At 38.7% G+C, this 25,025-nt stretch overlaps 1 protein-coding gene and 1 pseudogene across 1 annotated transcript; one reads left to right on the top strand and one right to left on the bottom strand.

Moving 5' to 3' along the window:
- Positions 1-3,937: 3,937 nt before the first annotated feature.
- Positions 3,938-4,894, bottom strand: LOC140516300 (mortality factor 4-like protein 2). Its single transcript, XM_072627302.1, has one exon. It carries the CDS (start codon positions 4,892-4,894, stop codon positions 3,938-3,940), a length of 957 nt encoding a protein of 318 aa, XP_072483403.1.
- Positions 4,895-5,662: 768 nt separating this feature from the next.
- On the top strand, positions 5,663-15,163 carry LOC140516299 (tudor domain-containing protein 1-like; annotated as a pseudogene).
- Positions 15,164-25,025: the final 9,862 nt, after the last annotated feature.

Genomic DNA, 25,025 nt, shown 5'->3' with positions numbered 1-25,025 from the left:
CCTGGTGATGAGGTCTGTGCCCGAATTGCTAAGGGATAATGTTTCCAAGCACTAGATGGCGATGTGGTGCTTCTTAGACAATAATCTTAAACTGAGGAAATGCACATTTGGAGTGAGGTACCAGGAACAATCTGATCAAGGAGACCTTGCGTTATTTAATGTGGGTGATCATTATATGACTCTTGTATAATATTTCCAGGTCTTCTGTTTACCTGCAGAGGTATCTGCCCATAGTCAAATGTGAACATGTCCATGAGAATGGGGGAAACTGTGATGGGAAATATTCATCTTTCATTAGCTATTACTAATTACCTATGTATCTATCCATCAATCTATCCGTCTGTTTGCTTGTTTATTAATTCATTTATTTTTGGTAAGGCAAATGGGATTCAGTGACTTGCCCAGGGTCACACAGTTAGTAAGTGTCTGATTCCCCCTTTGAACTCAGGTCTTCCTGACCCCAAGGTTGCTGCTCTATACATTGTGCAACTTAGCAATCTTTAAAAAGAAAAAAAAAACCTTTTACATCCTAAAAGAATGTATAAAATTATAACATGTGAAAGAATTATTTCACTGCCACTGGCATAATTTGGTCAATAAAAAAGCCTCTTTGGAATCCTAATTTTTTCTCAGGATTATTTTTCCCCCTCCTGAACCTGTGCTTAAGCCAAATAAAACCTTAGTTTTTGATTCTCTAATTTCAACATTGTGGTAGATTTATGTCAGCAGTAGTAACCTACCACACAATCTCAAAGCGATCTTTTCCCCATAACAACATAAAAAGATCTGAATATATAAATTAAGAAAAAGCAGGTGATATTTGAACCCAGGCCTCCTGATCCTAGGTCCAGAACCTATTCTATGAGACCACACTGCCTGTCCTAGGCCCCCCAGTCAGCAGGGCTTCCCTTCTCCAACAGAACAGCACACAGAAAGGTATTTACTATTGGAGCAGGAAGTGATTGCCAGCTTTCTTTCCCTTTTTTGTTGGGTAGCCTACTCCAACTCCTCCACCAAAGGGTTCCTAGTGCCCTTGAAAGCTGGGTCCTACAGGGCCTGCAGTGCCAGGCCTGCAGTCAGGAAGGGCTGAGTTCAAATCTGGTCTCAGACACTTAATTAGCTGGTGACCCTGGGAAAGTCACTTAAGCTCTGCCTGCCTCGGTTTCCCCATCAATAAAATGGGGATCATAATAGCATAATACAGCATAATAATAACCCTCCCAGGGTTGTTGTGAGGATCAAATGATATAATGATGATAAAGCACTTATCAGCACTGGCTGTGTTTTATAAATGTTAGTTGTCACTACTATTACTGCTTTTTTGTTGTTCACTGCTTTATAAAAGCTAGTTACTGCTGCTACTTGTATTACTACTACTATGTGGTTGTTCACTCATTTAGGGTTTTCTTGGCAAAAATGTTGGAATAGCTTGTCATTTTTGTCTGCAGCTCATTTTCCAGCTGGAGAAGGTGAGAGGGAGATTAAGTGAATTGCCAAGGGTCCCACAGCTAGTAAGTGTCTGAGGCTGGTATTTGACCCCAGGGAGATGAATCTTCTTTATAACAGTACCGACTCTCCATCCACAGGACCACCTGGTGGCCCTACTATTCCTATTCCTACTCCTACTTCTCTTCCTACTACTACTGTCTTGAAGACAAAGGGCAATTTGTATGACCTGGTGCCAGTGTAGTATGTAGGTATGTGAGAAATGTGTGTGTGTGTGTGTGTGTGTGTGTGCGTGTGTGTGTGTGCGGCAGCTGCAGGAGTGAAGGGCAGGAGTTGGAAAGGCACATGTAAAATACTGAGTTTTCCTCCAACCTTCCAAAAAGCCACAGTGGGAAAGTGCTAACCTTGGGGGTAGAATCCCGAGCCCTGAGTCAGGGAAGAGGTGAATAGAGACCAAAGCTAGTTAGAAGTCAGAACTAAGGACCTCTGCCTGAGAGGGACAAGTCAGACAGCCTTGAGAGCTACCAGAATGACCTGCTGCTGGGCCAACTACACAGGACTGTAGGCCTGAGAGAGCTGGTCAGGGCACACAGGCTTAGGGGAGAACTGCTGAAACACAACACTGGCCCACCTCATTAGGGGCCGTTGCTCCTAGAGAAAGTAGGGGGATGTGGGTGAGCCTCTCACACTGGAGATCAGTGCATGCATGCTTCCAGTACCTCTGTGCAGGAAGACCAGGTAGGGGAGGCCTCCAACCCAGGGTTATGGCCAAGAGCAATGTGGCTTTCTTTGCCTCAGGGTCTCTACCTGCTGCACGAAGGCTAGATGGCCTCCAGGATCCCTGATTCTATATATTGTCCCTGCAAATATCTGGTCGCAGCCCCTTCCTCTTGGGCCCGGAAAAGGTGGAGGGAGTGCACCTGGGACGGGATGTTAGATCCCCTACTGGGGCCACTGCAGATAATAAGTAGAAGCTTTAGAACAAGGTTGAGTGGCCCTTACCGAGACTCGGGGAGACCTCCCCACATTCCCAAGAGGAAATCCCCAGATGAACTAGGCCCAATTCTTACGGGATCAGAGTGTATCAACACCAGGGCAAAGGCAAAGCTCACTCTTACTTGATTTCATAGCTGGATGGATCTCTGGGGTCTACTGGAACTCACAGAACAATGAACACACACACATTTTTTTTTATTTTGAAAAAAACTCTATATTTTCTACATTTGAACATTTTCAACATCTGAAGAAGGATCTCTCCTTAGACATCTGTCAATATAGAAAATATTTTCTTATCATCTAAACCTGTATTGGAATCAATTGGGGCACAGAATAATCATGCAGAAGACATCTCATGTACCAGATAAGCCAACACTCTCACCCCCTAAGACCTCCCATTAATGTGGTGACATTTTTGGCACCAACAGTCATCATTCAAGGTTTTTGGACACTAATCATTCCCACAGGTCCTAAGTGCTGAGATTTAAAAGCACAGAACCATCAAAATAAGTGTACCTTTTTTGGGCACGAAAATCAATACATTTTTGGACACTTGTAAAAGTTCTCTGGAGGACCTTTGCTATACATCCCTCAATTCAGATGAGTGTTTTTTCTCTTACCATTCACTTATTCATTGGAATCGACATGCAAATATGAGACCAGTTCAGTCACTGGCACACAGAGATAAAACACTTGGAAGAGAAATACAGTCACGTTAATAAAAGGGGCAGGTACCCAGTCCATGTAAAAGATGACCCTGTTAAAGTGGCAGTAACTTTAGCACTAACAATCATCGATCAAGGTGGTTGGACACTTGCCATTCACACAGGTCCTAAGTGCGGGGATTTAAAAGCACAGAACCATCAAAATATGTATACCCTATTTGGTCAGGAAAATCAACACATTTTTGGATACTTTTCAAAGCCCTCTGAAGGAGGAACTTTCCTAGACATCCCTGAATTCAGATGAGTGTTTTTCTCAACACTCAATTTTGCATTAGAATCCACATAGCAAACAGCAGAACACTTCAGTAATGCCCAAAGGGAGACAAGTACTTGGAAGAGAAGTGTGGACACCTTGCAAGAAGGAACAGATAACCAGCCAGAGTCCCAGATAACCCAGTTAATGTGGCAATATTGTTGACACTAACAGTCCCCTCAAGGTCTTCAGTTCCAGAGCAGTCCCACAGGTCCTAAGTGCTGGAGCCATCAGAATACAAAGCCAACAGTGTGCGATGTGGTTGTGTAGGCAGGCGGGAAGAGTCCCACTTGGTATTCCAGTCTCTACGTCCGTTGCTGCAAACGCTAGTGACTGTTCTGCAAGAAGAGAAGAGGCTTCCTCCATGGAAGAAGTTAAGGAAAACATTAAGGAAACAAACATCAACCCCCCAAAGCACATTAGAGGAACAGATCGTTTTGGCAAGGTATGGGCTGATATAACCAATGGACTGGCTCCAGGAAATGCTCATGCAGCAGGAGCCCAAACCACCATGCCTTTACGCAACTAATTTCAGGTGCTCCGCAGAGGCTGGCTCGTAGTCGCTGGTATCAAAAAACAACAGAGAAGAGTTGTGGGCCAGATAATCTAGGAAATCTTGCAAATGGCTCAGCAGCACATTCATACTGCTGTCATCCAGAGCAGTGCAGGTGAGCATTGGGCCCAGATGCTCAAAGAGGCGCAACAGGTGGATACCTCCATAGAGCTCGCATATCTGGCTTGAAGGGTAGCTGACCACCAATTCATCATACTGTGGCCTCTCGAAATCATAAAGCAGCTGGGGGCTTAGGAGTACATTAAAGTATTCCTTGAGCACAGCCACCAGGCCCCAGACAGCGCAGCTTTGATCTCTGGTGCGGTGCTTCAGAGGGAAGCTGGCATATTCATAGAGGATGGCATCGGCGCTGACCTTGGCTGGCAGGTTGCAGAGCATCTTCCTGAGGGTCACCATGTCCCAGTCTAGAATGAGCATGGGTCTCAGGGACATGGGCGGGTCGACCTGGACTTCACATCTGCCTGGGGTGGCATCCTGTTGGGGATCCTCAGCAGCAGCTCGGCAGCTCGCTCCCCGTGATCCGGACTCTCGTCGCACCCTTTCAGAGCGGCCTCGCTTGGGCGGTGGCGGTGGCATCCTTCCAGAGGTGCTCCCTTCACCTGGGTCGTGGTGGCGGCGACCACGACTGGTGTGGGAGCGTCTGCCCGTGAGGGCAGCCTGTTCCTGCTCTTTCCTGGCAGTGGACAAGCGGAGAGCTTTGTTCCTATCCTGGTTCACCTGGTCCTGAGAGTAGCGGAGCACCCGATTCTGGGGGATCCACTCGTACTCCCAGCCGCCCAGCGGCTCTTGGGGGGCTTCTTCGGGAGGGGAGGATGATGGGTCACTGGTGCTGGCTCCCCCCACTCCCTGGGGAATGGGCCTGCTGCTCTGGCTTCTCCCAAAGGGGGCCTCCTGAGCCATGGCGCCCCCTAGGGAGCTGCTACTGGTGCTGCTAGTGCTGGTGCTGGGGCCTGCTTGGTTGGTGCTGGTCCTGGTGCTGGTGCTGGTCCTGGTGCTGTTGCTGGTGCTGGTCATGGTGCTGGTGGTGGTCCTGGTGCTAGTGCTGGTGCTGGTGACTGCTTGGCTGGTGCTGGTGCTGGTGCTGGTGCTGGTGCTAGTGCTGGTGCTGGTGCTGGTGCTGGTGCTGGTGCTGGTGCTGGTGCTGGGACCTGTTCTGCTGGTGCTGCGCTTGGCCTTGGCACTAGGCGCTACTGACTCAGGCTCCTGGGCTGAGCCCGGGCCACGGGAACGGTGGGCCTTTCAGGACTTGGCACAGCGGGGGCAGGTCCCAGTCGCTGGGCTGTCCCAGGTCCCACGTGGGTACTGTACCACATATCTCACTTCCTTGTCTTCCACCATCACTTTGATACAGTGGCCCAGGCGCATGGTGGGGCCACGGAAGATCAGCGCCGGCTCCTCTTCTGGGAGCTCCTGGGCTGTCTCCCTCTCGGATGCAGAAAGCGCCATCCTGACTCGCAGGTGCGGGCCTCGAGCACTGGGGCTGGTGGCGCAGCTTCAGCGGGAGGGCCTCACGGCAGGCGGGCTGGACGGGAGGCGGGCCGGACGGGAGGTGGGCCGGACCACAGGCGGGCCACCTCGCACCTCCTCAGGTCTCGGGACTGCCCCCGACTGGCTGGAAGGAATTTGCCCCTTCCCGGCTCTGATTGGAAAGTTCGGGCTCTGAGGGCGATGAGACTGGAGGCCGAGGCCCACTGTAGACAAGCTCCCACAGCGTGGCTATTCCCAGGAATGTGGCCGGGAAGAGGAAGGAGAGCCGCTGGAGGCTCCTCTTATGGGCAGGTGAGCGAGGCTGTGAAAGGCGCCAGCCAATCATCTGGCGCTGTTGGGGTTGGGGGAAGGGCGTGTAACGGTCTGGCCATCTGGTGGGACGGAAGCTCTTCTCTGAATTCCAAAGTCAGCTTCCTGGCGGTGCCATCCCCGCCCCCACCTCAGGTTCTCCATCTTCAAATGGGGAACATGGGGGTCATGACGCTGAAACCTGCTCCATGGCTCATACTGTTTTTTGTGGGGGGACGTTAGCAAATTTTGATATCACATTGCATTTCTGTGTTAGTTTTTTTTCTTTGTGAATTCGTTTATGTCTTGCTAAATTTCTTTTTCAGATACTGAGTTATTTAAGCATCTAATTCTCTTTTCTTCATCTGGGTATTTTGTATTTTTCTAAGTTTGCATCCATTTCCTCTCATTAGTTTTGTTAGTAAATGACTGCACAAAATAGATTTTTAATTTTCTTTGAAATTATTGGGAATGTTTCTTTTGCATTTTTGATAGGAACCATTTGATATTCTTCTCTTTGAAAAAATCAGATGATGTAACTACTTCTTCATTTTATAATGTTTCAGTTTTAATTACTTTTATTTTTCAAATAACCAGTAATTTAAATCCATTTGTCTCTCCCAACCCGTGCTTCCCACTCCCCAGGTGAGTAAATTTTATAAATGAAAAGCATATCGCTCAACACATAAGCACGTTTTCTGGCAAAAAAAGAAGAAAAAAAAAGCTCCCCCATTAGACATGTCTAAAACCGTAGGCCCCTTTTCACCCTTTAAGTTCATCACCTTTCTGTCTGGACCTTAGCTGCAGGTTTCCTCTTTCTTCATAAGTGCTTTCTCATTTTGTCATCTTAAACTTTCTGTGGATCCCAACGGTACCTTGTTCCTTTCTCCTCTAATTTGTTTATACTTTGACCTTGTACATCTGAGTCCTGCATCCATTTGAAGCTCGCCTTGGCGAAGGCTGTGAATGTTGGTCTACAGCTCCGTTCTGTCAGGTTACTTTCTAATTTTTCCAGAAGTGTTTGTCAACTAATGAGTCCTTCCTCCCACAACCTGGGACCTTTGGGTTTATCAGACAATTTGTTTCCGTAAGCTCTCTACCTAAACTTTTCTTCTGATAGACCTTTTTTAAACCAATATCAAATTGCTTTAATGATTACTGATTTGCAATAAAGTTTGAGATCCAGGACAGACAGGCCTCCTCACTTCCCATTTTTCCATTATTATGCTTCAGATTCTTGACTGCTTTGTACCTCCAGAGTGATGGTTAAGTTCTTTTTCTAGTTCTACGATCTATTCTTGTGGGAGTTGTATTGGGACAACCTGGAATAATTATGTTAGTGTTGTCATTTTTATTATATTAGCTCTACCTACCCTTGAGTAATTAAGTATAGATACTTATTGTCCCTGACAGTTGTGATCCATAAATTAAACTTCTGCTGTGACCCTCTTGCCAGTTTTTCTCCTTGTCTCACCCAGGATCCCAGGTTCTTACTCTTCTTTTTAATCCACCCTTCATGTTCCTCTCTCCAGCATTTCAGTTTATTTTGCTTTTGATTATTCTCTTACCTATCCTGGCCTCTCTCTTAAAGTTACTCTCTGGTCTTCTCTTGTCACTTACTATTTTCCTTTTCAGTTTATTGTATTTCTATACTGAGATCTGTTTGTGTGTGTGTGTGTGTGTGTGTGTGTGTGTGTGCTGTTTTTTGGGGTGGGATGTAATTGTGTTTAACTCCCTTTATCGATTTCAGATGAAAGTGAAGTAAAGTTTCTGGTATACACATTTCTCCCACCTTTTCTTCCACAGTTAATTACTTTTCATCTTATCCCTCTATTGTATACATGATGGTGATTTCCTTCTCCTTTTCTTCCAAGTATAGTGCCCCCATTTTCTCCTATTTTTACCCCTGACACAATCAAAACAGAAGACAACCATCCAAAGGTCCTCTGTCTTATTTTGCCTTCTTGTGACCATTACAGATATTAGTATTCCCATTCCTTCTTCAGCATGTAAACAATTCCTCACATAATGCCCTTTCGATTAAACAAATATATGGACCTTTCTATGTTTCTCTTGACTCTAATATTTCCATTTCAAAATGTCTACTTGGGTCTCAAGACTTTTTGAATCATAGTCTTCAGATGGTCTGATATTTCTTAGATTGTCTTTTCTTGGCCAGTTTCTGGATCACTTGTTTTTCATATTGTTTCTTACATTTTCTGAATATTTCTTTGTGTTTCTTTTTACTATTCTTTTATTTGATTTACTTATGGTCAACACAGCTCATGTGTAACTCAGAATTTTAATACAACTCCTCCCAAAATTCCTCCCAACTCCAGGTCCAGCACTTTACTACACCATGCTGTTTCTTGCTTCTTATTATGTTGTGCCGGAGATCTTTTGCTGAAAAGATTGTTTTTGTATTGTATTAATCAATTTTATTGATTATTTTTTTTGTTAACTTTTTAGCAAATCAAATCCTGTTTTAGCTGTACTAGGGGAGTTTGATATTTAAAGAAATTATATTGTAATATATAGATTATTTTGTAAAATACTTGGATACCATTTGTGAAGTCCTGATTTTTGTGGATTGAGTTGGTTATAGCAGGTATGCCTATGTTTTTAATATGACCAATCTTTTTTCTAGTTTGAATTTAAAAGTATGTAATTACTTCCTGCTCTGTCATTTGCCTCTGGGTTTAATGTTCGCTGAAGCTTTCCACTATCCTAGATGGTGGCTATTTTCTATTGTATTCATATATGCTCTGAAGAGAAAAATTCTGGTTTCCTTCAAAAGTTAACTCCAAGCCTTTTCTGTGCTCCTCCCCCTGTCACCTTGTAAATATTCTGTATATGGTTATGATTGCATGTTAACTCCTCTGATAGAATATAAACTTCTTGAGGACCGATTAAATCAAGTCAAACATGCAAGCATTTTTTGTACCTATGCAGTGCCAGGTGCTATACTCAGTTCTGGGGCTTTCAAGAAAGGCAAAACAAAACCAAACTAATCCCTAATTTCAAGGCGTCTTGTAGAGGAGAAAATATGTAAATAACATGTACAAAGAAGATATATACATAGGACAGATGGGGCATAATTCCAGAGAAAAGACACTAATATTAAGGGATTGTCCGGAAAGGTTTCTTCCAAGAGATGGAAGTGTAACTGAGACTTGAAGGAAGCCAGGAGGTGGATACAAGGAGAGAGGGTTGCAGGACTGGGCAACACTATTGAAAATGTGAACTTGGGAGATGAAATGCCTTGTATGAAGAACATTAAAGAATATTAAGGCTAGTATCATTAGATTCCAAAATTTATGGCGAGGAGTAAGGTGTAGAAAGACTGTAAAGGTAGCAAGGAGTCAAATTTTGGAGGACTCTAAAAGATGAGGCTTTTGCATTTGATCTTGGTGGGTGTAATAGACAACCAGGAGTTTACTGAATAGACAGATGACATGTTAAGACCTGGGCTTTAGGATGATAAATCTGACAGCTGAATGGAAGATGGACTAGAGTAGGGAGGCACTTGAATCCAGGAGACTACCCAGAAGCCTCTTGGAATAGTCCTTGTATGAGGTCATTAGGACTTGTCCTATCGTGTTGGCAATGTCACATTGATGTCATTAGGGTGAAAACAACAACATTTGGCCACTATTGGATATGGAAGATGAGAAAGAGTTTAGAGCCAAGGATGACCCTAGATTGCAAGCCTGGGTGTCTAATAGGATTGTGGTACCCTTGAATGTTCTAGCAATGTTGGGGAAAAGGGACAGTTTGCGGGGAAAGATGAGAAGATATGTGAGGGACATTCATTTTAAGATATCCAGTGAACAGCTAGAGATGTGATACTGAGAGGTCAAAAGAGAGGTTAGGGCTGGACAAATAGATATTTCATTTTTGTCTTGGCACGCACAATGTCTGAAACATAGCAGGTACTTAATCAGTCTTGATCGTTACTACTCCTGTCTCTTGTAGAAGATTGTCAGCCTTTTCGTCCCCTCTCAATTTCAATATCTTCGTGTCTGCTGGCTCCTGCTACACTGACAAATAGGGCTGGGGCTCCTCCATCCGTAAGAAATTCTTATTTGTCTTACCCTTCTTTAATACTATATATATATATATATATATATCCCCTTCACATCCAATCTAGAAAAGTTATCTTAACTTTAATATCAAGACTATTCCTTAATTCTTTCATTTTTTATACTGAACTTAAACACATGCAAAATCAACATATTAGACATGATGAGTTTAAGATGTCTGTGGGATATACAGTTTGAGATATCTAGTGAGAAACTGGAGATGTGATATTAAAGGTCAAGAGACAGATTAGGAATGGAGAAATAGACCTGAAAATCATCCTTATAGAGATGATTGAAATTATGGGAACCCATAAGATTACCAAGTGAAAGAGTATAGAAAGAGAAGAGGGCCGAAGACAGAAGTTTGAATTGGGAAACATTTATGATCATCACTTTGATAAAGATGAAACAAAAGGAGATCAAGAATGTGATATCAGACAAAAGGAAAACCAGGAGAGTGTAAACCAAGAGAGAATAGAGTATCATATAAAAGAAGGAGTTTGACAGTATCACAGGTTGCATAGAGGCCAGGAAGAATAAGGATTGGGAAAAGGCCATTAGATTTTACAGTTAGTAATTCATTGCTAACCTTGGAGAAAAAAGTTGCAGTTGAATGGAAAGGTCAGAAGCCAGAATGCAAAGAGTTAAGTGAATGAGAGGAAAGGAATAGGAAACATTGATCGTAAATGGATTTGTCAAGGAATTTTGCATAAAACAGGAGAGGTAGAAGATGATAATTCCTGGAGATGGGTGAATCCAGTGAGGGCTTTTTAAAGGATGGATGTGTCTGTAAGCTGTAAGGAAACATACAGGAGCCTGAGAGATTTAAGATACGTGAAACAATGCGGGTGATACAGGATGATAGATCTTTTGGAGGCATGAAATGGAATGGAGTTCCTTATTCAATGTACAGGAGTTTACCTTGACAGGAAGGGGCCCTTAGATATTTTGACTGGACTTCAAGTAGGAATCGAATGAACTCATCATCCCTTCTCCTCCTTACAACCCCTCCTCCTCTCAAGCTAGTTTATCTCCACGAATTGTACATTCCATTCATTCTGCTGTACTTGCTGTTTCTCACATAGGATGCTCTGTCTTCCATATCCATGCCTTTGCACTAGATGACCTCCTGACTTTCTTCACGCCTCAGCTAAATAACACTTTCTGCAGAAAATCTTTTCTTTACTGCAAAGTCTCCTGACCCCTCCTCTATTTGCTATTGCCTTCCTGTCTGTGCATAGATATAGATAGATAAATCTATAGATACATAGAGAAATAGATAGATACACAGATAGATAGAGAGATGGATAGATCTACATATATGTCTTCCATGTACTATCTTTATTCCATTTTCTTTAGTTTTCACCTTCAATTTCTCTTCCTCTTTTCTCTTCCTTCCCCCCCATTCAGAAGACAAAACCTAAACCCATTAAAACATGTATAATCAGGAAAAATTAATTTCAGCTTGCGTCTTATCTCCTCCTGTCTCAAGGAAGCAAAGAAAATATGCTTCTAGTCTATCAGCTCTCAATCTAGAGGCAGACTATTCCATGTAGCTTCTAATGTAAATGGTGTCTCCTGCACTACATCATAACTCCATAGGAGTAGAGTCTGTTTTAGTCTTCGTATTCTTTGTCTTCTCAACACTTACCAAAATGTTTTTCATTAGGTATCTAATAATTGCACTTTGATAAATTCCATTCTTATTCCTTTTTGTATAGATTTAATGCAAGAACTCCATTTTCTATCCTATTAGCTAACTCTTCTCTGAGCAGTGGAAGACAATAGAATTTCTAGTTTATGAAACTCTACCAGCTTGCATAGTACATATAAGTCCAACCTTGTTTTATGCATCACTAATTGAGACTAGAGGTAAGAAACTAAATGTTGAAGCCTAGTATTTCTGAAATTTTGCTTAAATACACACACACACAGTGAAACCTGAGTTATTTTGTTTTCCTTACTTAACATTTTGCTATGCCCTGGATTTTTAGGAGAGAAATTTGCCTTTCATTTGCCTGTCAGTAGTTTAGCTAACAAAATACAGCAAAACAAACTCTTGTGGTTTTGTCTGGGTCAAACGATTAACTTTATTTTTGTATTGCATATTTATGATATCATACAGTAACAACGTTTAGAATGCTCAACTCATCGACAAAACTTTAAATTATGTTCAATGTGCTAAGAAAGGCAGGGGTATATCTCAAAAATATTTTCAGCAATGAGGGTTGAAAGGGAAAGAATTTTCTAATTAATCAAAAGACAATTGCCTAAGAATCCTGATTAATCAAGGTTTTTACTCTATCTAGGTGTTTCAAGCCAATGTTTCCTAATTTAGTCACGAAAATTTTACTACTACTCATACCTTTCCGCTTGGAAATTTATGTTTGGAAGACTTGAGTATTTGATTATGAGGTAATAAATTATCAACAGCAGTTAGGCAATTATAAGCTGTGCGGAGTTCCTTTCAAAATGCTGTAGAATAGGCCTCAAATAAGGTCTTTTAAAAAAATAGTTTAAGTTCAGAAGCATGTTGAAATGCAGAATTTGCTCTGTACCTGACTTCATCTTTTTAACTAATATTGATGTTAACTATGTATAGAGAACTATGCCAAAATATCTAGAGATCAAGAATTCTGACAGCCTTGAAAGTAACAGAAGTAGAAATAAGAGTGGATAACTTAAAAAGAAAGTTCAGAGCAGAGCATACATGCACAAGGTGAATATACATTTGTTTAAATACACTTGAAATGATAGATTAACTTCTATTCCTGTTAGTCTTAATTACAATGTAGTGTCTACAAGCTAAAACTCCTCACAGAATAACTCTTTATGTTTTCCAAACAGACCAAGAAAACTAAATTTGATGATAGTTAACTAAATATTGCAACTCTCATAAAAATAGTACTCTTTAAAGCAAGAATTGGAGATGAATGCTGTGCCAGATTGACAAGTACGGATCTTTCTATTAAAGCAATAGGTATATGTGTCTTTTTATATATAAGTAGAGATTTGACATATTTTATGTGCTAAACTTCTGAAGGTAAGACACTCTGTCCATCCACTTATATATAGGTTCTTTAGAAGGATATTAGCAAGGTCAAGGTCATGGGTGTGGTTCTAGTTTTGGAAATCTTTATTTATCTGTTTTGAGGCTAGCTGTTGCAGAAACCTGTGCCTTTGGTCCCAGTTAGAAGTTGAGTAGGAACATAAGGTGATTTGTACAAACCCATAAACACGTCTAGAAATGCAATTTGTTTATGCCCTACTTGCAGAAGGTGAGAAATGCCATATTTGTATATAAAGTTATGTGCATATAAGCAATAAATGATGTTCCAAGTCTTACAGTATACAAGGAAAGTAAATGATCTTATTTCAAAAGACTGAAAAGGTAGAAATACACAAACAAATCCAAATAGTCATATTTACATGGGCAAATGTGTTGGGTGTCACAAATGTAGGATGACAATCAAAATGATGATTTTTTTACATTTAATAAGTGGAATCTAAGTTACACTGTTGCTTGTTGGCTGCATTTGTTGTTATTGTGTAAAATGCTGATTTAAAAAAATCCTGCTGGTTTGATAACAATAGAAGCCCAGAATTGTTATGCTTAAATTTCTTCTTTTAAAATAAAAATAAACAATTTGGAATAAAGTGAAAGGGTACTCTTTAAACTTTTGAGCTATAGATGTATCTGTAGAGAAACGTAGAGACTGGCTAATCTCTCAAACTTTAGTACAGGCAAACAGTCTTGTATGTCTACTGGTTCAATTTCCTCTTGTCTGCCATAGCAGGCTACAAATTGGATAACATTACAAAGGGTGAAGCCATTTTAGTATGGCAAGTTAAGAGTAAGGAAATATATAGCACTTTTCCTTTCTTTATCTGTGTGCATTGAAAATTTTTGAGTGATTTAAAATTAGTACTGGCCAGCTTTCAAGGGATGAGAACATTAAAAGTAATTTCTCATTTGAGGTTTCTACCTTTAGGTGACAATTATTGGTATTGTGCTCTCATCCTGAAGGTCTCAGAATCAGAGGTAAAAGTGCTCTATGCTGAATATGGAAACATTGAAACTTTAACTGTTTCTCCGGTTCAGTCAATCACCACCAGCTTCCTGGAACTTCCTTTTCAAATAATTAGGTGCTCATTTGAAGGTATGGTTATAATAGTTGTATTCCAAACGCGAATATTTTTAAGTTTCTCCCACATTGATGACATGTTAGAACTCATGCTCTTGGAATCTTCCAGACGTGTTAATGCTACAGGCAATAGGTTATAATAATGCACTGGACTCGTCAGTGAAAATTTGAATGAGACTAATAAGGTTTTTTTGATTTAATGCACACAATTGAAAGCCATTATTTTTTGACATTCCAGTTATAGATCCAACTATATAAAATTAGACTGGTTCACAGTAGAAATTTGTTTTGAAAGGAGTCAAATTTGTTAATATATTCTCTTAAATAGTGAAATAGTACATAGAGGCAGTTTTATAAATCTACCTGAAAATATGTCAATTTATTTTAACCATCATCAGTAGTTTCAGAAAATTGCCCAAATTTCATCACTTTTATAATCAAGATTATGCCTCACAGAATAAGAAAATGTAGAAGGTGAATCGTTGCCACCTAAATATTGTAACTAATTTTTTCCCAGGAATAGTGCAAGTGCATGGGAGATGGTCTCCATTAGTAATAGAACAACTAAAAAAACCTCGTGCTGAATCAAAATATCACGATTTCAGTAAAAGTAATTATTAAGACCGGCCATGCAGTGTCGGTTGAAAAACATTCTGAAAATGGTACTATTAAAATTGATAATGAGCTAGCGATGGAAATTCTGGCACAGCACATCTCAACTAAAAATCAAAGTGTTTGGAATAAAGATAAATTTTCCCCAACCTTCAAATTTTACTTTTAGATTGATTGGTTAGTAAAATTCGGGTGGATACCTCTCAGAACTTTCTTAAATGTAGAAATAGTTGAATTGGAAGATGTATCTGTCTTCAGAGAATTTTTTTTTTTTTTTGCTATTATAGCATATTTTATTGGTTTGTTAATAGTTTCTTGTATTTCTGGTATTTCCTGATAGGACAGACTAATTGTTGCTGCATAGAGTTAAGGAAACAGGTAAGTTAAATCCCTTTGAAGTGAAAAACAACTTCATAAGATTTGAGTAATAGTGAATATAGTTTTGTCTTTTATACTCACAGATGGAAAAACGTGAACAGATACTACTCTTCTTTTTAAATAACCCAACAAATCAAGACAAATTTACTGAAATGAAAAAGATGCTAAAAACTTAATTATGTTAAGTGGCACGTACTTTATTTTTTGAACCTGCTGCATAAAATCATATTGAATTGTGTTGTTTGAATACATCTTATGGAATAACTTTGTTCTAAAATCTTATTACCTAGAATCTGGTTTCCGATTATCTTAATTTTTATACAATGATATGTGTTACAATTTACTACCGCTCTGGTTTCCGATTATCTTAATTTTTATACAATGATATGTGTTACAATTTACTACCGCTCCTGAAAATCCTATGCAACAGAAATTAGTATTGTTGTAGATAGAATTTCCTTATTTAAAAGCACACAGTTACCTTGTATTTCCCATCAAAACAAATCCATTTGTGGCTTCATTGACTCAGGTTTAATCAATCTGCATATCTAGGCACTTAATAGATGTTAGTTCAATAGGGTGATGGGAGTTTCCCATCATTTTTGTTTTCTGACTTTGTTTGATTTATTTTCTTTTTGAGGAAACTATCCAAATTCCAAACCAATCTAGTAGATGATTAATGAAAGATAAATTGTATTTTAAGATTTTTGAGGTTTTTTTTTTGCTTATGTTCATAGGTTCACAGATTTAATTTAAGAATTTTCTGTCTTTAAAAAATAAATATTGGCTTTTATAGAGTTGTAAAATGTATCCCTTGTTTAGATACTTGTAATTCTGATACATATTAAAAATAAAAGCCAGTTTTATGAACAATGCCATTGATCCATATGAACATGGATGGTAAGAATATAACTGTTTTGCCCCTAAATCACAGTCAAACTTTAAACAAGTCATTGAACTTTGCTGTGCCTCAGTCTTCTCATCTGTAAAATGTGCCTATTTCACAGGGGTCTTGTGAGGATGAACTATAAAACAGTCTGTTTAGGTGGAAAATAGTGTGTATTTTCAGTTTTGCTAGTAACTTTAAAGGCAGGCTTTTGACAGGACTGGTAGATCAACAAGAGATGTGTATAATGGAGTACGGTTTTTCAGTACATCAAAAGAGCTGTGATTTCATCAGTGTGGGTACCCGCATCATTCAACTCCTTCATGTTTAGTAGATGGTTTCAGGACGTGCTGTTGCCAAAAAGCGCATCATCTGGTGACTCGTTTTCTCATGATGAGCCTTCCAGCACTTAGCTAGACTGGGCCTCATGGCGATGGCATTGTATCACAGGGCCTGAACTGCAAGCCCTTTCAGTTTGGTTGTAGGACCAGCCAGAGCTTGCACTCTGCTGATGTAACTTTCAAGAATTCAGGTCACTTCTGTGACATGATGCAGCATGGAAGTGGGACTTTGCTGGAGAAAGCCTCTCCTTATTCAACGAATACATCGAGGATTTCATCTGCACACTGGATGCAATACTAGAATAAAGTCTTTAGAAGAAATGAATGTCAGGACATGAAACCAAGATCTGAGTTATGAAAAATGTTTACTTCGTTGCTCAAATAATTGCTCTTCTTTTTAAACAATTCATTACTTTTTTCAACCTTCCAAAGCATACCTTCAGGGAGTATGCCTGAGCAGCACAAAATGTATTATTAACGTTTTCTAACCGTTGGAGAAATTTGTGGATCTGTGTCACAGTGTATTCTATATTTTGGGGTGCAGGGTGATAAAGAATTTCACTAATAAGGTGTACTTCAATTGAGAAAAACCTTTATAAATATTTCATTTTGGTTTCAACCTTTTTATTGAAATAATTCACCAAAACAAGAGAGTGCTGTGGTGATGGGGACCCAAATGATACTGAAACCTGACTGCCCTCTCTTAGAACTAGTGGTACTATGAATATGAAGATGCATACCAATATAAAATGTATTTTCTTTTATTTAATCATGTGGGAAGTGGAAACTTCTATTGTATATCAAATATAAAGCCACAGTGATGGCATAATGGAATTATTTTCTAACTGCGTGGCAGACCTGTCAAATGATATGAGCTGATTCACCTAGATAAAACTGATTTCTGTTCAGGGATGCTTGTTTACCCTCAAAATATGGAAGAAATGAGAATTCGAATTGGTCTTAGAACACAGAATTAGAATGATTCTTAAAGACAGAATGAGAATTAAAGTCTCAGAGCACATAATTAGAATTAAAGATGAAGGGAACAGAATTAGAAATAAAATCTTTGACCATAGAATTAGAATTGAAATCCTAGAAAGCAGGTTTAGAATTGAAGCCTTAGAATACAGAATTGGAATTAAGATCTAAAAACACAGAATTGGAATTAAAATCTTGGAAAACAGATTTAGAACTCGTCTTGAAACACAGAATTGGAAGTAGTCTTAGAACACAAAATTACAATTAAAGTGTTAGTGCAGAGAATTAGAATTTAAATCTTAAAACACAGAAATAGAATTAAAGTCTTAGAATGCAGAATATGATTTACAATCTGAGAACGCAGATTCAGAATTTAAGTCTTTGAACAAGGAATGAGCATAAATCTTAGAACACAGAATTAGAATTAAAGACTTAGAATTCATATTGAGAATTAAAGTCATACAACACAGAATTAGAATTTGCCTTAGAACACAAATCAGAATTAAAGTCTTAGAACACGGAATTAGGATTAAAGTCTTAGAACACGGAATGAGAATGAAAATACTGGAGCACAGAATTCGAATACAAACCTTAAAACAAGAATTAGATTTAAAATCTTAGAACACGGAATTCGAATTAAAGTTTTGTAACACAGAATTAGAGTTACTCACAGAATGCACAATTAGAGTTAATGTCTTCGAACACAGAAGGAGGATGAAAGTTTTAAGAGACAATTCATTTAAAATCATAGAATTAGAATTAAAGTCTTAGAACACAGAATTAAAAGTAATCTAAAGAAGCAGAATTAGGATTAAAATCTTAGGACACAGAATTCGAATTAAAGTGTTGGAACACAGAATTAGGGTTCATCATGGAGTGCAGAATCAGAATTAATATCTTTGAACACAGAAGTAGGATTAAAGTTTTAAGAGACAATTAGATTTAAAATCTTAGAACACAGAATTAGAATTAAATTCTTGGAACACAGATTTGAAATTAGTCTTAGAAGACATGTTTAGAATTAGTCTGAGAACACAGAATTACAATTAAAGTCATAAAATACAGAATTAGAAATCGTCTTAGAACACAGAGTTATATTTACTCTTAGAATACAGAATTAGAACTAAGGTTGTGGAACAAGCCAATAGAATTAGTCCTAGAACACACAACTGGAATTAAAGTCTTGGTCACAGAATTAGAATTAGTCTCAGATCTCAAAATTAGAATTAAAGTCGCAGAACAAAAAATTAGAATTAAAGTCATAGAACACAGTCAACCCTTATGTCTCTATTATTATAAAATCAAATTTGGAAACTTTGAGGCCAGGGGATTACATTTTCATACTGACCAATTGTCATATTGATGTATCTAAGAAATCAAAATAAAAACAGAAAAATTAGAACCCAGTTTTTGTCCTTAGCATTACTCATTCCCCTATTAGCATGATAAGACTCCACTATAAAACTCTTTATATGAAAATGGACTCCACTACATAAATGAATTCATTTAAAATTTGCCAGCTTAACTCAAGTGTTGCAAAAGATTCAGCAGTGGTATACATAAATGCATTGAGTAATCAGTTTTAAAACAATGTCTATCAAGTCAGTTATTTCTAATAACATATTTCCAACTTGTAGCCATATTCAAATAAATACCGTTTAATTAAGGTGAATGCTTCTTTTAAGGCATTTTCAAGATAGACCACAAGCCATTCTTTTTCGAAGACAAATAACTGTCACACAACTGAGAAGGATGTGACTTTAACTTAATTGACAGAATCATATCTTGGTTCCATAAGGCTTTGACCTAATAATCCCCATGCCATTATGAGTAATTAAACCACCTTAACTTGTAGAGAAATATATAACTAGGCTTACTATAGAAGATCAGAGATGTTCCACTATCAATGTCTTATTTAATAGATTTAATATTGTGTGTACTCAAAATTTCTAATTACACAGTAATATTCCATTACATCATAAATCACAACTTGTTCCGCCATTCCCCAGTTGGTGTGCAACCCCTCAATTTCCAGTTATTTACCACCATAAAAGAGCTACTACAAGTATTTTTGTATGAATAAGTCCTTGGCCGCTTTTTTGCGATCTCCTTGGAATATGGACTTTGGAGTGGTATTGCTGAATTGAGGGGTGTGTACGGTTCTACACCTCTTTGGACATATTCCCAAATTGCTCTCCAGAATGGTTGGATCAGCTCACAGCTTTACCAACAACGAATTAGTGTTCCAACTCGCCCACATCTTCTCCAACATTTATCATCTTCCTGCTTTGTCATGGTAGGCAATCTGATGGGGGGATGTAGTATCTCAGAGTTGTTTTGATTTGCATCTCTCTAATCAATAATAATTTAGAGCATTTTTTCATATGACTATAGATATCTTTAATTTCTTCCTCGGAAAACTGTCTGTTCATATCCTTTGATCCTTTATCGATTGGGGGATGACTTGTATTCTTGCATATTTGACTCAGTTCCATATCTATTTTAGAAATGGGGCCATTATCACAGACACTAGTCGCAAAAATCTTTCCCAGTTTTCTGCTTCCCTCCTAATCTTGGTTTATGTAAATTCACATTTTGCGAATTGGATTTCGTGTAAGAAATACCATAAGAAACCTGCATTCCTCAAAAAACACCAATGTAAACTTTACCATACTGTACTGGGATCTCCTTCTCTTCCTGCCCCCAACTTCCAGAAAAAAATTTTAAGAAATCTACCAAGTGAAAGTAGAGGAACTGACCTGCAGAGAGACAGCCACCACCACTGCTGGATCAGGGCTTGGCTTGAGCGCTCCAGTGCTGAAGGAAGTGACCTTGGTGTCAGAAACCTACCCACCAGATAGTTTGGTCCCTGCTTTTTGGTATTTTGTCCATGCATGTTGGGGTACCATGTGTCTGTCATCTTCTGAATGTTACTGTGCCCTGCCCCCATGCGTCTGCCTGCTGGAGTGTTCTTCCTTTCAGTTTCAGCCAGACCTTCATGCACCTGTCCCCAACAGTCTTCTTCTGCTCTTGCTTCTCTCTACCCAACCCCCGCGTGTCCTTCAACTGTGTGGCAGACCCTCTCCCATGGGAGTGCAGCTCCTTTCTACTTCTCTCCTGCCCGTTTCCACATCCATGGGTAAATTCACATTAATAAAGGGTCTGCAGAATGGTCCACTTATATTGTTTTACAGTATTTACTTAGTATTTTATTTTCCTCCAATTTAAAGTAAAAACCATATTTTTCCTTTTGTTTTTAATTTTTTCTAGTTCCATGTATTTTACAGATGAGGTCTTTATCAGAAACGCTGGCTGTAAAAAATGTTATAGAGCTTTCTGCTTTCTTTCCAATCTTGGTTGCATTGCTTTTCTTTCTGCAAACCCTTTTTTATTTGACCTAAACAAAATTATCCATCCTTTATTCAGTAACACTCTATGTCATCTTTGGTCATAAATTCTTTCCTTCTTCATAGATATGACTAATGAATCTTTTCTTGTTCCTTTAATTTACCTATGGTATCTATCACCCTTTATGTTTAAATCATCTAGCCATTTTTACCTTATCTTTGTATGCGTTGCACCTAGTTTCTGCCGTACAGTTTTTCCAGAAGTTTTTGTTGGAGACTGAGTTTATTCCAAAAGTTGCGCCTTTGACTTTATCAAAGAGTAGATTGCTATAGTCATTGACTACATATAGTGGCTTGTATACCTACCCTATTGCACCGATACATAACTTTCTTTCTTAGCCAGTGCCAAACAGTTCAGATGATTGTCCCTTTATAAAATAGTTTTAGACCTCATACAGCCAGGCCACTTCCCTTCACATTTGTTTTCATCAGCTCCCTTGATATTCTTGACCTTTTGTTCTTCCAGATGAATTTGTTATGATTTATTTTTTAGCTCTACAAAATAAATCTTGGGTAGTTTGATTGGTGTGGCACTGAATAAGTAAATTAGTACGTGCAATCTGACATAAGTTCTACTCACTCATTCTTTTTCAACATATTTTCACGAGTCATGTTCTAAAGAAGAGTTAGAACTAATGGAAGGAAACGTGAGAAAGAAGAAGCAAAATAAAACCACAAAAGAGAGCAAATAGTATGCTTGCATCGCCATTCAGACGCTAAAGTTTTTTCTCTGAATGTGGATAGCATTTTCTTTCATTAGTCATTTTGCATTTGTCTTAGATCCTTACTTTGCTTAGAATGGTTAATAAACTTATCAAGGTCAGTCGTCGCACAATTTGGCTGTTGCTATGTACGATGTTCTCCTGTTTCTGCTCATTTCACTCTGCATCAGTTTATATATGTCTTTCCAGGTTTTGCTGTAGTCCAGCTTCTCATCATTTCTTATAGTGCAGTAGTATTTCGTTACGTTCATAAACCAGAACTTGTTCAGCCATTCCCCAATTGATGGACATCCCCTGAATTTCCAATTCTTCGCTGCCACAAAAAGAACAGCTATAATTATGTTTGTACATGTGAGTCCTTTTCCCATTTTAATGATCTCTTTTGGATAGAGACCTAGCAGTAGTATTGCTTGCTAAATGGGTCTGTCCAATTTTATAGCTCTTCGGGCATATTTCCAAATTTCTCTCCATAATGGTTGGATCACTTCACAACTCCACCCACATTGCGTTGCTGTTCCAATTTTCCCACATCTTCTCTGAAGTTTACCAGTTTTCTGTTTTGTCATGTGATGTAGGATGTCAAAGTGGTTTTGATTTGCATTTCTCCAATCAATAGTGATTTAGAGCATTTTTTTATACAAATAAAACTATAGATAGTTTTAATTTCTTCCTCTGAAAACTGACACTTCATATCCTTTAACCGTTTATTATATTTGAGGAATGACTTGTACTCTCATAAATTCCACTCAGTGCTCCATGTGCTTTGGAAATGAAGCCTTTATCAGAGACAATGGCTGAAAAATTGTTTCCCAGCTTTCTGCTTTCCTTCTAATCTTACTAGTATTGGCTTTGTTTATGCAATTTTTTTTCAATTTAATGGATTCAAACTAATCCATTAAGCAATTCATAACGTTCTCTATCTCTTGGTTGGTCATAAATCCTCTTCTCCATATATCTGACAGATGAACTATTCCTTGCTCTCCTCATTTGTTCATATGATCATCTTTTATGTCTAAATCTTGTGCCCATTTTGCCTTCATCTTGGTCTATGGTGTAAATGTTGGCCTATGCCTCGTTTCTGCCATACTATTTTCCTGTTTTCCCAGCAGTTTTTTAAAATATAATTTATGTATTTTCAGTTTTCAACATTCACTTCTATATGATTTTGAATTCCAAATTTTTACCCATTTCTACCCTCCCGTCATACCAGAACAGCATGGATCCCAACCACCCTTTTCCCCAAACTGCCCAGCTTTCTGTCACCCCAACCCCCTCTCCGCTATTTTCCTGTAGGGCAAGCTATATATCGATACCCCATTGCCTGTACCACTTATTTCTCATTTGGGTGAAAAACAATTTTTAACGTTCATTTTTAAGGCTTTGAGCTCCACATTCTCTCACTTCCTCTCTCTCCACTCAGCTACAGTGAGAAAACAAACAATTCAATATAGGTCATATATGTGCAGCCATGCAAAACATTCCATGGTAGTTACGTTATGAAAGATTAACCACATTTCCCTCTATCCTGTCCTGTCTTCCATTTATTTCATTTTCTTTCCTGACCTCTTCCTCCGCAAAGAGTTTGCTACTGATAATCCGTTCCCCCAATCTGCTGTCATTTCTAATATCTTCCCTTTCCTATCCCCTTCTCCCCTGCCTTCCCGCAGGGTAAGATAGATTTCCATACACAATTGAATGTGTGTTATTCACTCCTTAAGTCCAATTCTATGAGAACAAATCTCACTTGTTCCCTCTCCCCTCTCCTCTCTTCCCCTCCATTATGAAAGCTCTTTCTTGCCTCTTTTATGTGAAACGATTTACTTGATTCTGCATGTCCCCTTACTCTTTCTCCCAGTGAACCTCCCTCAACACTTTATTTTTAAGGTATCCTAACTTCATATTCAGCTCACCCTGTACCCTGTACGTATATATCTATATCAGTTTATCAATCTATCAATCTATCTATCCATCTATCTTAGTATATGTGTATATGTGCAATTTGTATATGTGTATGTATATGTATATATACATATACATATGTATATATACCTATACCTGGACACAAGTAACATACACTTACACAAATACATACACACATGCATATGTACATGTATGTTTACATATATATTCACGTGTTTATATTTGCATGTGTATACATACATGCACACACATCTTCCTTCTAACTTCCCTAATACTGAGAAAGGTCTCATGAGTTACAAATATCATCTTTCCATGTAAGAATGTGAACAGTTCAAGTTTAATGAGAACCTTCTGGCTTCTTTTTCCTTTTTCCTTTTGCATGGTTCTCTTGATTCTTGCACTTCAAAGTCAAATTTTCAATTCAACTGTGGTCTTTTCAACATGAGTGTGTGGAAGGCCTTTATGTCATTGAAATTCCATTTTTCTGGGTAGACGATTCCTGATTTTAATCCTAGCTCCTTTTACTTCTGCAATGTAACACTCAAAGCCCTTGAATCCCTTAGTGTAGAAGCTGCTAAATCCCCAGTTATGCTGATTGTGTTTCCACAGTACTTGAATTGTTTTTGTCATGGGAACTCTCGATTTTGTCTGCAATATTCTTAGGAGCTTTCCTTTGGAGTCCTCTTTCTGGAAGTGATTGGTGACATCTTTTCATTTCGAGATTACAATCTTCTAGAACGGCAGTGCAGTTTTCCTTGATAATTTCTTGAAAGACGATGTTATGCTTTCTCTTTTGCATCATGGTTTTCATTATTTCAGGAAATACACAATGGCCATTAGACCACTAATTCTTAAATTGTCTTTCCTGGATCTATTTTCTAGATTGGCTGATTTTCCAGTGAGTTGTTTCACATTGTCTTCCATTCAATTCATTCTTTTGGTTTTGTTTAATTATTTGTTGATGTCTCATAAAGTTATTAGCTTCCATTTGCTCCATTCTATTTTTTTGTTTTGTTTTTTGTAGAGAGGTAAGGCAAGGAAATTGGACTTAAGTGACTTGTCCAAAGTCATACAGCTAGCAAGTGTGTCACGAGTCAGAGGCCAGATTTGAACTCAGGTTCTCTTGACTCCAGGGCCACTACTTTACTCACTGCCCCACCTAGCTCCACCCATTCCAATTTTTAAGGAACTATTTTATCAGTGAGGTTTTGGACCTTCGTTTCCATTTGGCCAATTCTTTTTTTTTTAAGCATTGTTTTTCTCATTGGCTTTTTGATTCAATTTTGCATTTGGGTGAGATCGTTTTTAAAGGCTTCATTTTCTTCAGCATTTTTTGTGTTTCTTCAGGCAAATTGTTGACTTATTTTTCATGATTTTCTTACATCACTCTCATTTCCATTACCAATTATTCCTTTACTTCTCTTACTGGACAAATTATATTTTTGTAATTTTTCATCCGTTTCACAAAGCCCCAGTGTGTGTTCCAGAGTAGAGTTTTAATAAATATTTTTTGATCGAATGCCGTTGGAGCTGATGTCACAGTGTTTCCCTGACATCTAATGGTGAAAAAAAAAAGATATTGAAAATACAATAGGAAGGTCTTCTCACAGCTCAACATGGCAGAATTTAGCAGCCTGTCATGCCATCATGTAGACAGATAGATGATTGCATTGTAATCAAAGTTTTAGGCCAGAGTAGGAATGTATTACACAAAAGAGATCCCTGTTTTGTGTTCAGTGCAGATATTGCACTTCTAGTCTTCCATCTACTGTCCAAGTCAACGA

Source organism: Notamacropus eugenii, chromosome X, assembly GCF_028372415.1.
Source record: "Notamacropus eugenii isolate mMacEug1 chromosome X, mMacEug1.pri_v2, whole genome shotgun sequence".
Taxonomy (NCBI): Eukaryota; Metazoa; Chordata; class Mammalia; order Diprotodontia; family Macropodidae; genus Notamacropus; species Notamacropus eugenii.
Note: the sequence above shows the minus strand (reverse complement) of the source record. Positions and strands in the feature narration are given on the sequence as shown.

Coding starts and splice junctions, on each gene's coding strand:
- LOC140516300 (XM_072627302.1), bottom strand. CDS start 4,894: ATGGCTCAGGAGGCCCCCTTTGGGAGAAGCCAGAGCAGCAGGCCCATT.